The following is a 12455-nucleotide window of genomic DNA, read 5'->3' on the forward strand; positions in this document are numbered from 1 at the left end:
ATCACACTGTTGGTTTCTTAGTGTTTTCTTTTGCCAGCATAAGGAAATACAGCTTTCTCTCTCCCCTTCTCCCTTCCCTGTCTTCTTTCTTGAGAAATAATTTTGAAAACAATTGAAGAACTGATTTTCTTAATACTGTTACAGCTCTTTAAATGAGCGCATACACACTCATAATTACAAATAAGGCATTTGCTATTTTGCATCAGTGGAATTCAAGAAATTAAAAAACCGAAAGGCAGTTTTCAGGAGCACAGCAGAATTGCCTTTTTAATAATAGATTTGGCTCCTCTAATCCATTCTTAATCTAATTAAGACAAGGAAAAGCATTGGGCTGCCGTCTCAGACAATGGCAAGGATGCTATAAACAGAGGGCGATAAAGTGATCAGTTCACACCCCATCAAATTTACTCACAGCCTGAGTAACCGTTCTGATTTCCTGTGTTACATTTGTACAATTTAACAAATGTTTTCATTCGACTTCTACCACTTCCTCCTCAGCTCAAGCACGGCTGTAGACTCTTCCCGCTCCGGAAGCATGCTCTGTCTGGTGAAACAGCACCCAGTGTGCAATTACAGAACCCCACAAATGGATGCCAACATCTCCAATAAGCAAAGATAATAATTAAGTGGTAAACCTTTGACATTAAAAACAGCTACGGTGTTATTAATACCCAAATGGGCACCAAAACAAACAGCATTGATGGAATTTAATTAAATGATTTTATGATTGTGTGTTCTTTGCAAGCTTAGATGATTAGCCCTGTTATCCTTGGATGAGCATTTAAATCTGGAAGCTAAGATTCAATCTAATGGCCTTTTGTTCAGATACTTCTTAGGGGAAAAAGGTAATTTTTTTTTTCCTGTAAAAAGTAGATATGCAGTAAAGGGGAGAAGAAAAGAGCTGGTTTTGGAGTCTATGCCTACCATAGCATAAAAAATATTGAGAGGAATGATCATTTGGAATAGTTGGGGAGTTTTTCTTGGCTTTATTTTTATCTTCATGTGATGAATAATACTGGGAGAGAATTGGCAATTTATCGTCTCACTTAATTATAATTTAGACATTCTGATTATTCAATGTTTGTACTAAAGGTCTGGGGGTCTACTGCCACTCCACATGCCCAGATCTCTCTCCCCAGTGCCCCATTCAATTTGTAGAAGGCCAATAGGAACACAGATTGTAATCTCAAGTTATGAACGGACTGAGGAATCACCGCTGTTTATTTTCATAGAAGCAAGAACACAAACAGCAGCAGCAGAGGACAAATGGGTCAAGGAGTCTGGTATCAGCATTAAGAGTCGACAACTTGCTAATTACAACGTCAAAGGCAAAACCAAACAAAACCTCCCAATCAGCAACAAAAATAACACCTAGGTTCTAAAAGCTACTATTTCTCAATCAGTAAGAATAGATGAGTACAATATTTAAGAAGTCACTAATCACCAAGGAAGAATCCCAATGATGAACAAATATTTCACAAGATAAAGGGAAAACTTCATCCCACCCCATGATATTCTTAATAACAGGATGTTCCAAAATAGAAATACTGTACCAGAAAAATTTATTTCTGTTGAAAAAATATTGGTTTAGTTTTAGAAGGAGATAACACAGTTTAGAATGTTTATGAGCACTGTTAGACGCTTTATGCAGTTCTCATAAATTATAATTCTACACTGGACTCCTCACTGGTACAAACAAGTCTAATATGAAGGATGCTGAGCCCCCACAGTGAGATAAAACTGCATTTGCTTCCAGTTGGGGCCACCAGGGACAGGCAGCTACAAAGAGGACACTTGTTTTTAAGTTATGAGGGTTCCAACTTACTCAATGGGAAAATGAGAAAGGAAAGGGGGTGAGGGAACCTATCACCTTTAAGAAAGAAACTGCTATGTGGTGTTTGCTTCTGACTGGCTTCATTTTACCCAGAATTCCTTTCTTATTGCTCCTTGTTCATCCACACAGACTACATTCCTCAAAGAAGCTCTTTAATGCCTGTGATGTGCTTCTTTTTTCCTTGCACAACCAGAAAAATCACAGGTTTGAAAACCTTTCTTTGATTCCCATAATCCTTTGCCTATGGATCAGATCTGAAAGTGTTTTCTACTCTCCCCAAACAAAAATAAAGTGTTTCCTCTTTCATGTGCATTAACAGACTCAACTTTGTCCTATTCACGAGTAAAAATGACAGAATAATATACTGAAATTAATCGAGGCTCAGAAGACTAGAAACCTGGATTCTACTCTTACATTACTAACATTTCTCTACATGTGTCATATTTTCTGTCCTGTGGTAAAATAACTGACATAATACCGCACAGGAAACATTTATTTTCATTTATGATTTTCATAGTGTTGAGCTTTGAACATAAAATATTTCCCATAAGCTCATGTGTTTGAACACAGTCTAAAGCTGCTGGGGGTGTTTGGGAAGGTTGTTGTACCATCAAGAGGTGGAGCCTTGCTGGAGGAAGTACTTCACGGGAAGGGCGTTCCTTAAGGTTTTATAGCCCAGCTCCACTTCCTGTTCGCTCTCTGATTTCTGAGCTAACACGCAATGTGATCACTCACCCCCCTGCTTCTGTCACCATATTTTCCCTCCTATGTAGGGTTACACATCTTCAAACTTGCAGGCAGAATAAACTCCCCCTTCCTTAAAATGCTTTTTCTCGGTCACAGTGATTAAAAATGAGATGATCACAAAAGGGTTTCTGTCTTCAGTGTGCTGGGGTCAAAGTTTTCTGGACTATGGGAAGATACAGCACTGTGGAGGAGAGGAGGCTGTACAGAAGCAAACCTACTGCCTGCTGGCCAGGAAGCAGAGGAAAAGAACTGGCTGGTGCACATTCTACCCTCCGCAGATGCCTCTATCACACACACACACACACACACACACACACACACACACACACACACACACACGCACACACACACTGATCCACTTCTGCCTTCTAGGCACCATCTCCCAAAGCATCCAGTATCTCCCTGTACAGCACCACCAACTGGGAACTTAGCTTTCTGTGTATAAGCCTCTTTGGGATATTTTTAATAGTCAAAGCCTAACACATGGCCTTAAGAGGTAAAAGTGGACCTTGGACTTCTCTTGAGTTGACGGTTGGCCTGTACGCAAAACTTGAGAAACCACATTGGGTCTGAAGCAACAAAATGGCCCCTGTGGGCAAAAATGGCCTGTAGACAGGTGCTGTGCATCTCACAGTAGGGTTCATTCATGGTTTGAACTAGTTAATGCCATTTGGAAAATGTGAAATTTCTCATATGAGGTACTAGGTGTGTGTGTTTTGAAGCAGAAGACTGATTCCCCTCAGGCATGATCTGCTGCAGCTGGGGGGCAGCAGGTGCCCATCAGTTCACTCTGATCATGTCATTTATTTGTCCACACAAAGGCACATGCACGTGGGTGATAGGAACCTGCAAATTTTAGATCCAATCCTGTCAAAAAATTTCTAACATTAAAACAGTCTAACTTATTCATTGATTTTCAAATGTGTGTCTACACTACATTAAAGGTAAAAAAAATAAATAAAATTGTGCCTTTTTAAAAAAAGTTAGAGCCACATTGTGCTTGAATATCAGTGATCACCTCACTTCTATTTTGAAGATAAACAGATGTTTTTATTTATTGACATCTTCTTTAAAGCTGTGTTCAAAACACAACACTTTCTCTTCCTGAATGAAAGCAAAGAGGAAGTATACAGATGTGCCTGCTTTGGAAATCTACTGACCAGTCCAGACAAGGTCACACTCTACTTCCTGTGACCTTTGCTTAAGGTTTCATAGTTCATTTTTTTTTAAGTGCAAGAAAACAAGTTGGTTTCTGTTGTCACTGTATTGAAAAATGGTTGATGTCGGACAATGTCTAGTTCAATTTTCATCTTTTACAGATGGACAAGATGACCAAAACAGTCTCCTTAGTTACTAGGATTCCTGTCTTTGCCATTTACTAGTTGGAGGATGCTCAATGCAACATCTTTTGGAGCCTCTGTTTCTTAATTTGTAAGTGAGTAATGATACTAGAATGATTTGCCTTTCAGTATGACTGTAAAATTAAACCAGAAAGCACCTAGCACGGCATCCTATATAAAAAACAGCCAATAGTCATTGGACTTGGATTATCTTCATAGTACCGCTGTAAGGTAAATAGTAACATTTTATGTTACACATTTGAATATTGAAGTACATGTATGTTAAGTGATATGCCAAGGGTTGCACAGCAAGTAGCGGGGTTAGCAAAATGACATGTGAAATCTTACATCAAAACCTGCATTTTAAGCATTATGTCTGTGTTTTCACAGCATCTGATACTCAGAAGTTGCTATAAATTTTAATAATCATATTATTTTTATAGTCAGACCTCATCTTCCACGCACATCTCCCTGCTCAGATCTGCCAAACCTGAAATTATTATTCATAACCCCTTTGCCTTAGCTGTAGTCCAAATTTCGCAATTATATGCCTAGAGAAAATGTGTTTATTTTGGTTACTGGACACTCTCCAATGGACACTTCCATTTTAAAATAAGCCTGTTGAAGATTTTCCAAATGCTGCCATTTGGAAACCCTGTGAGTTGAATGCTGCCACACTTGTCATCTGATGGTCTCATGTCATCTAGGAGGTCAAAGGGAAGTCAACTATTAAAATTTTCCCTCAAAACATTCTGTACATCAAGGATGAGCTACATAAATGTAGCATGCGTGTAGTCGATGTATGATAACAGTTTGTCAAATTCAATTCACTGAGTCCTATTGAAATTAATGAAGGGTGTAAAAATGACAGCTATCTGACATATTTCAAATCTCAACTTGACATTTACAACCTTTTAAAGTTATTTTTAAATGTAGCAGTACTTAAGATGTATCGGATACATCGGATGCTGCTAAGCTTCTGTTGGATGATCAGGTTTGTAGCCATGGAAATTAACACGGGGCCACACTCATCAGCTTTTCAAACAATCCTGCAGTTTGTGTACATGCCAAGAAAATAAGGCAACATGCCTTATAGAAATTAAATAAATTCTAACTTCTGATCTTTGACGGGGGCGGGGGAAGGCAGGGTGGAAGTTCATCCCCAGGGTCTACAACAAGCTTGTTTGTGCTTAGTTATGGAATGAATAGAGACAAAGAGCAGTGGATGGTGCAGACTAGGAGGCTGTTGTGCAGCTATGGGCTGCATGAAGGAGAAAGTGTGTATGAGGTGTGTGTGTGTGTGTGTGTGTGTGTGTGTGTGTGTGTGTGCGCGCGTGTATGGTTGGGGGGGATGTGACAAAAATTAGCAGTTCAGGGACTAAGATCTTACTTTCCAGTCTGGGCTTCAATCATAAATTGATAAATTCTAACATTAAACCTTATACTGTGACTTCATTTTGCATTTATAAAATAAAATAAACATTGAGAAAAGTTCATGGCTTACAAATATGGATCAGCAGGGGTCAATGCCTATGAAATTGCCTTCAAGTATTTGGATGTGGTGTAAGTTGGTATCATTTTCTATGGTCCTCTGAGAGTTTGTGTCCTTCACAGTGAAACCTAATCTCCAACATGATAGCATTAGAAGATGGGGTTTGCTTACAAAGGAAGAACCTTTCTCAATGAGACTTGTAAGTGCACCTTTCCCCATACAAACAAATAAAACAACAGTACTCCTCCCCTAAAACTCCAAAAAACAAGCAAACAAAAAACCCACTGCCTTACCCCTTCTGCCATGTGAGGACATAGCAAAAAAAAAATGCCTTTAATAAACCAAGAAGTAGATACCAAATAAGCCCATGTCTTAGTCTTAGACTTCCAAGTCTCCAGAGTGGTAAGAAATAAATCCTTACCATTAAATGTCATTTGGAACATGGTATTTCATTGTAATGGTATGAACTAAGCCATCATCCAATCACCATATTAAATGTCCTCACGTAGACATTATTGACAAAACTCATCCTTCCTCTTGACCAGAACATTGTAACATAACATGCTGTTTGGTAGTTGTGATCAAAGGGAGCATATCCTGGACATAGACTCAGTCTTCTTTTACGGCAATGCATAGATGATACCCTCAAATGGAGTTGTTCTACCTTTTACCATCAGGATCTTGTATTCCAGGATGCATGCAGGCAGCTAGAACAAGAGGGCCCCATGCACCCGCACCCTTGTTCCTTCTTTGATCTGGTTTATGCATCATAGCATGTTTTAGTGACTGTTCTATTGCTGTGATGAAACACTATGACCAAAACAACTTTTAAAGGAGGCATTTAATTGTGAGCTTGCTTATAGTTTCAGAGGGTTTAGTCCATTACCATTGTGGTGTGGAATATGTTGGCAGGAAGGCATGGCATGGCACTGGAGCAGTAGCTGAGAGCTCATTTCTGATGCGTAAGTTGAAGCCAGAGAGAAAGACTGAGCTTGGCAAGGGCTTTTAAGACCTCAAAGCCTGCCCTCAGTGATTCAGTGACACACCTTCTCCAACAAGGCCACATCTCCTAAATCCTTCCCAAGCAGTTCCATTAACTGAGAACCAAGAATCCAAGTACTCAAGTATATGAGCCTATGGGGGACATTCTCATTTAAACCACCACATAGCATGAAGGGAAATTTGCTCCTGAAAAACAAAATTAAGCAGGTTGAACACTTTAAAATTTCACTGTGATTTGAAAAGGAAGAATTACTGGATAAGTAGTGGATGGCTAAGAATCAAGGCTACATGATTTGAATTCAGGAAATCTGGAGAACAATGATTCAAAGATAGTAGTGAAGGTAAAGGCTTGGGGAGTTCATCAGCTAAGCTGACATACCCAAAGCAGAAGAGTATTTTGGCTTATAAAATAATTCATATTTAACCAGCAAGAGATCCTAGTTCTTTGATCTTTTCAAGGTTTAGCCTAACGCTGGACACACAATAAATATGTAATAAAATTTGAAGAGTGAATAACAGACCCATTTCCCATGAAAAGGTTAATGATGGTCATTAGATCACTCAATGGCATAAATTATTAATTATTAATGCAATATTTTTATATAAAAACAAAGGACTCAGTGTTTAGCAAGTACTTCATCCACCTCAGCCCATCTTAGGCTTATCACTCCTTTTTATTAAATCGCTTAAAAGGGCAAACTCATAAGAATCCATAGTGGTGTGATAGAGTAACACATGTACATTTCCTGTCTGTCTGTGGGATCTAGGACACAATTCCTAAAACCACTGGAATCTTCAACATCTTTCATGTGAGATGATGGGTAGCAGGAACTCTAGATGGCTTCAGGATGGAGACTGGTACCCAGAAACATCATGGCAGGATCAGAGTATTGGGATATACTGGGAGAGGGCAGAGAGCATTGAGCCTGAGCTAGTCATCTACAGCCATGAATGTAAAGTCATCAATCGATAATGTCTTCTTAAAAATTCCAAAGGGATTTGGGTAATCTCCATACTACTGAACCCATAAGAGGGTACGCTGAAGCTCCTAGCATCCCTCCCATTCCTTGTCCTCTGTATCATTCTTCTCTATCTGTACATCTGGATTCATTGTAATATTCTGCATAATAAATAGATAAATGTAAGTAGAATATGTGATTTCCCAGACGCTCTAGCAAATTTTCTAAACATAAAGGTAGGGCCACAGAATCTTGATTTACAGCTGCCTGGCTTATAGTTGGCATCTGAACTAGAGTTACAGAATTGAGTTAGCCCATGGGCTCTAACATTATATCACATTTTAAAGGCTAGAGGTGAGACCCTTTACATAAGGGTTATATAAAAGTAGGAAAATATGTATATATATTATAGATGTCATATAATGTATACTTTATATAAAATATTTTATACTCTTAATAGCAAAAGTGCCTCTCACTGGACTACCAGGACAACTAAAGAATAGTAAGCATTTCTTAATTCTAACACAACAGCCCTTCTGTGACGCCAAAAGTTTGATTCTCGACTACTATTTGTAGAACCCTCTATTATATAAAGCAAATTTCCAACACAGAACTTTTCTGTTTCTTTTGACTTGATTCCTAAGGTTTCAGCACATTTTTTACTAATGTGCAAAACTTCTGACTTCTAAAGTTTTGTTTTATTTTCACTCATGTATTCCTGTGTGTATCTGCATAGGTATGTGCACATGAGTGCAGGTACACAGGCATCGGAAGAAGGTGCTGGATCCCCCAGAGCTGGGGCCAGGTAGTTGTGATCCACGTGATATGGCTACTGTGCAACACACTTGGGTTCTCTACAAGAACACGGTATTGCTAACCACTGAGCCATCTCTCCCTAATCTCAAAGTTAAAATGTTACCATTATTAGGGGGGAAAAAAAAGGAAGATTCTTACTGACTTATGGAAGAAGATTTGAGATGGAGAGAAAAATCATTTGGAAATAGTTTTGACAGCAATGTGTGGCCAGTACAGGAGTCATTTAAATTAGTTGTACATTCCTTATTGGATCTGTAAATATTACTGATACAGTGGACTTGAGGCATGGACTAGAAACTTGACCCCCGCCCCCGCCCCCGCCAGGCAATCTGGTAAAACAATGGTCTTCGCTCCCAGTCATTCCACAAAATGGTGTTAGTGATGGGTAAATGGCTGGATTATCAAGAGACCCACGTGATACAAGGTATGTCAATCACGGTTCCATATGGTGCAGAACATGAAGACAGTAGCAAACTTACCCTACCACTTTCCAATGACTCCCTAAAAGTTAAAGATAAAAGCAGCCTGCTCACTGCCGAACATTAAAGAATCATTCCATACATTTTTTATTAATTAAAGTTTATACTACACACACTTCCTCTATCGAAGAAGAGGCCATCAAGAAATGACAGCAGCCCCCAAATAACAGTCACTAGAACAATTCAAACTTGTTTCCCCCTCAGAGAAGACATGCAGCATCCTCTTCCACAAGCTTCCCTTCCCCTCAGCCAATACTAAAGCACAAAAGCATTTCCAGGAACTACTAGACAACCATCCCAAACCTGGGGTTTTGTTGTTGTTGTTGTTTTTTTTTTTTTTTTTTTTTTTTTTTTTTTAAATCCGTAGTCTCCTGTGGGACACAAAGGAACACGCTCTAGCCTATTAGCATGACAGGTAGTGTCTTCCTAACAACTGCTTTTTACTCCCTCTGACAAATGTGCTTGGTGCCATGGTTGACGTTTGTGTGGTAATCAGGAGTGATGGAGAGGGGACGTCGGCGCTGCCGAAAGTGCCCCCCGATTTAATGTGAACGATTTGTCAAACGTGCTGTGATAGCAATGCTGTCAGACCCAGGCAGGGAAGCACTCTGTCATCTGTGCGCCAACCAAGGTCACTTTGGCAAGGAGAGAGGGCTCTCGCCAATGAAAATTTCATGTTTATCGGTGATATGCATGGCCTACTTTCACAACTTGTTTTTCCTTCTATTAACAGATAACCATCATAGGCCCAGGAAGACACTCCCCTGGAGAGAAGCCTGTGACAAGATTCAGTCCCCTGGGTGAGCCACTTGGCATCACTGAAGGCCAAATACTAGGAGGGCAACCAAGAAAGCCGGGGCCCCACACAAACCAACGGACCGTATGGACTGTGCCTGGAAGTATATGGACATCATGTCTTACACATCTCACTACAATGTGAACAATATTAGGTCTGAGCATTGCATGGTGCTGTGTAACATATGATGCTTTAGTCCATGATTCTGGGCGTTAAATAATTCTTTTTTTTTTTTTTTTTTTTGGTTTTTCGAGACAGGGTTTCTCTGTGTAGCTTTGCGCCTTTTCCTGGAACTCACTTGGTAGCCCAGGCTGGCCTCGAACTCACAGAGATCCGCCTGGCTCTGCCTCCCGAGTGCTGGGATTAAAGGCGTGCGCCACCACCGCCCGGCGCGTTAAATAATTCTTAAGCACAGAAAGAGCTGAAGGTTTGATGATGTCTTCCCACAGTGTCAGCTCGATGTATGGGTAGACTACTCAATTAAAGAAATGTGGGTAAATGTAGATAAAAGTGAGAAGAGCATTTGTTATTAGTCAAAGGAAGCTTATATCTAGATGAGGTTGCCTTGGATCTCTTTGTCGCATATTCCATCATGTTCCTTCAGGCCTTTCTGATTACACTCACCGGCATATCTCTCAGAATAGACTAGAAGCAAAAATCGGGCAGGCACTGTCTTGTTGACTTTTGTATCTTTATCCTCTAACACAGTATCTGTTCAAATAAATACTGAGAGCAGAAATGAATTAAATCCATAGAAATGAATGCAAGAACATCCAGTAAGAGATGATAAGGATTCATAGCAGAGGTGGACAACTGGGGAGCCAGGACAGTGAGCATTCTGTCTGTGGACAATCTGGATGTAAAAGATCATGGCTGAAATGAAGGAGGAGATGCAGTGTAAGGCCCAAAGGAATGGTCACTGTCTGACCATGTGACTACATTGGGCACAGAGTGGAAATTTACACTACAAATATGCTCGTTTATATCTGCTAATGTTAATCTGTGCAATGCTGTACTGCTTTGCTTTACTTTTTCTTTTTAATTAATCACTAATGTTTAACTATAAATAGAATTCTTCATAAAGCTTTGGATTTTGCAACCTCTAAGGGCTGGAGGCACAATTGCCTGGCAGGGTTGGGCTTCACAGACACATCTGCGCCTTTCAGCTGGACATTCTGTATCTAGCTTTCCCAGTCTTGAGTGTCTAATGCCAACTGCCACTTGTCCCCATGTTTACACATTTGTTTCTTTAATCGTCAAGAGGCACCTGACTCTCAGGTCTCAATCAATGAATCTCATGAGAGCACTGAATGAAGGGCTGAGGCATTCAGATATATGGCCCCTGAACTAGGCTCTGGTGTATTAACTCCAAGAGATGCCTGACATTCTCCAAGCAGCAGTGCTTCCCATTCAGGTCTACCAGAAAACCTCAGTGCAAAAGCTAGTAGACATGAAGCTTAGATGAACATCCCCATCTGAGACCGTTCTTCATTAATTAGGACAAAAGTGGTACACTTACACTAGAGATGACCACCCAATCCTTCTGGTACATGGGATCTCTTGTCATTGTTGGCATAGTTAGTAATACTATATCCATGTTACAGTGTGAAAACTGAGGCTGTAGGAGAAATCATAACACTTGCAGGATAGAATTAGACCTGGTAGGCAGTAAACGCTAACCCCAAAAGTGAGGTCAAAACATTAGTATCTCATTAACAGTCTCTAAGTAGCCAGTGGTGGCGCACAGATTTAATCCCAGGACGTAAGAGGCAGAGGCAGGTGGATCTCTGAGTTCAAGGCCAGCCTCATCTGCAGAGTGAGTTCCAGGACATCCAAGGCCAAACAGAAAAAACCTGTCTTGAAAAACAAAACCCCAAAAAGAGTCCCTAAGTGACCCTAATGCCCAGGCCAGAGTTTGAGATCCATACCTTCACCATCAAGGGTGGTTATTTTCTCCCCTCAAAATTATATGTGGAAGGCCTTTCTCCAAATGTGATGGTACTAGAAGATGGGGCATTTGGGTTGTGGTCAAATTTCCACCTGTTCATGAGGGTGGAGTCCTCATGATGGAATCAGTGCCTTTACAGAAAGAGACCAGAGAGAACGAATATCCCACTTGTTCTTTCTCCTCCTCCCTCTCTTCCTCTGTCTCCTGCCTGCTAGCCATATCCCTCGTGACATTACAGAATACGGTGAGAAGGCCGCTCTTCCCAAGCCACGTAGACGGCCCTCATCAAGAACTCAACACCTTGCCATTCTCGTCTTAGACTTCCAAAGAACTGTGAAAAATAAACACTAGCTGCTCAAACCACACAGTCACCTCAGGTGACAATTAGTGAAGGGTGTGGTCTTCTACCCTCCTCCTCTGTCACATCAAAGCAGTACAAAAGCCACATGCTTCTCAAGCAAGGTCTAGGCTGGAATGACACAGACAGTGACAATTATTCAGACTGTGCCCCAGGGGAAGGACTTCCAGTCTGGACTCCAACAATTAGACTGTGTTGTGTTGCAAGGGATATTTGATTAGAATCTCTTTCTCCCTTCCCCTTTCCTCTCATGAGATTATATGTGTTAGGTAAGTGCTCCATCAATGATGTACACCCTGAGCCTAGGTGCCCCTGGTTTCCCAAGTGAGGAAATGGGGGAGTTTCTGACGTTCAACATTTCTCTAGGTTCTGTCCTTACTTGGGGACCAAAATCTTTTGGGTGACATCCCAAAATGCATATCTTTAAAGAGTTTTTTTTTTCTAGCACCTGGATGTGCATTTGTAATTAAGAACAGCCTCAGACAATGATAAAGAGCATGGAACACTCATAATCTATGAGAAACAGGAAGGTGAGAAAGAGAAACAGTAGTTAATATAGCTGGTATCTGACTGGATATAGTTATAGGTAGCAAAAGGTATGGCTTTGCCAAGCATGCGTGTCCATACACTCCAAAATTGAGTTCCCATTAGATAGTTGCACTGGATTTGATATGGAAATTGACC

General features: G+C 40.5%; 1 protein-coding gene across 6 annotated transcripts in view; it reads right to left on the reverse strand.

Moving 5' to 3' along the window:
• Window positions 1–12455, reverse strand: part of Tenm2 (teneurin transmembrane protein 2) — a 942842-nt gene that overhangs the window by 634150 nt on the left and 296237 nt on the right. Inside the window, exon 4 of one of the 6 annotated variants that reach the window (XM_059270354.1) lies at window positions 9104–9130. The exons of the other annotated variants lie outside the window; for them this stretch is intronic. Within the exon in view, the coding sequence (XP_059126337.1) occupies window positions 9104–9130 (27 nt within the window). The remainder of the gene's footprint in view (window positions 1–9103; window positions 9131–12455) is intronic. 6 annotated transcript variants of the gene reach the window in all.

Source organism: Peromyscus eremicus, chromosome 8a (genome assembly GCF_949786415.1).
Source record: "Peromyscus eremicus chromosome 8a, PerEre_H2_v1, whole genome shotgun sequence".
Classification (NCBI taxonomy): Eukaryota; Metazoa; Chordata; class Mammalia; order Rodentia; family Cricetidae; genus Peromyscus; species Peromyscus eremicus.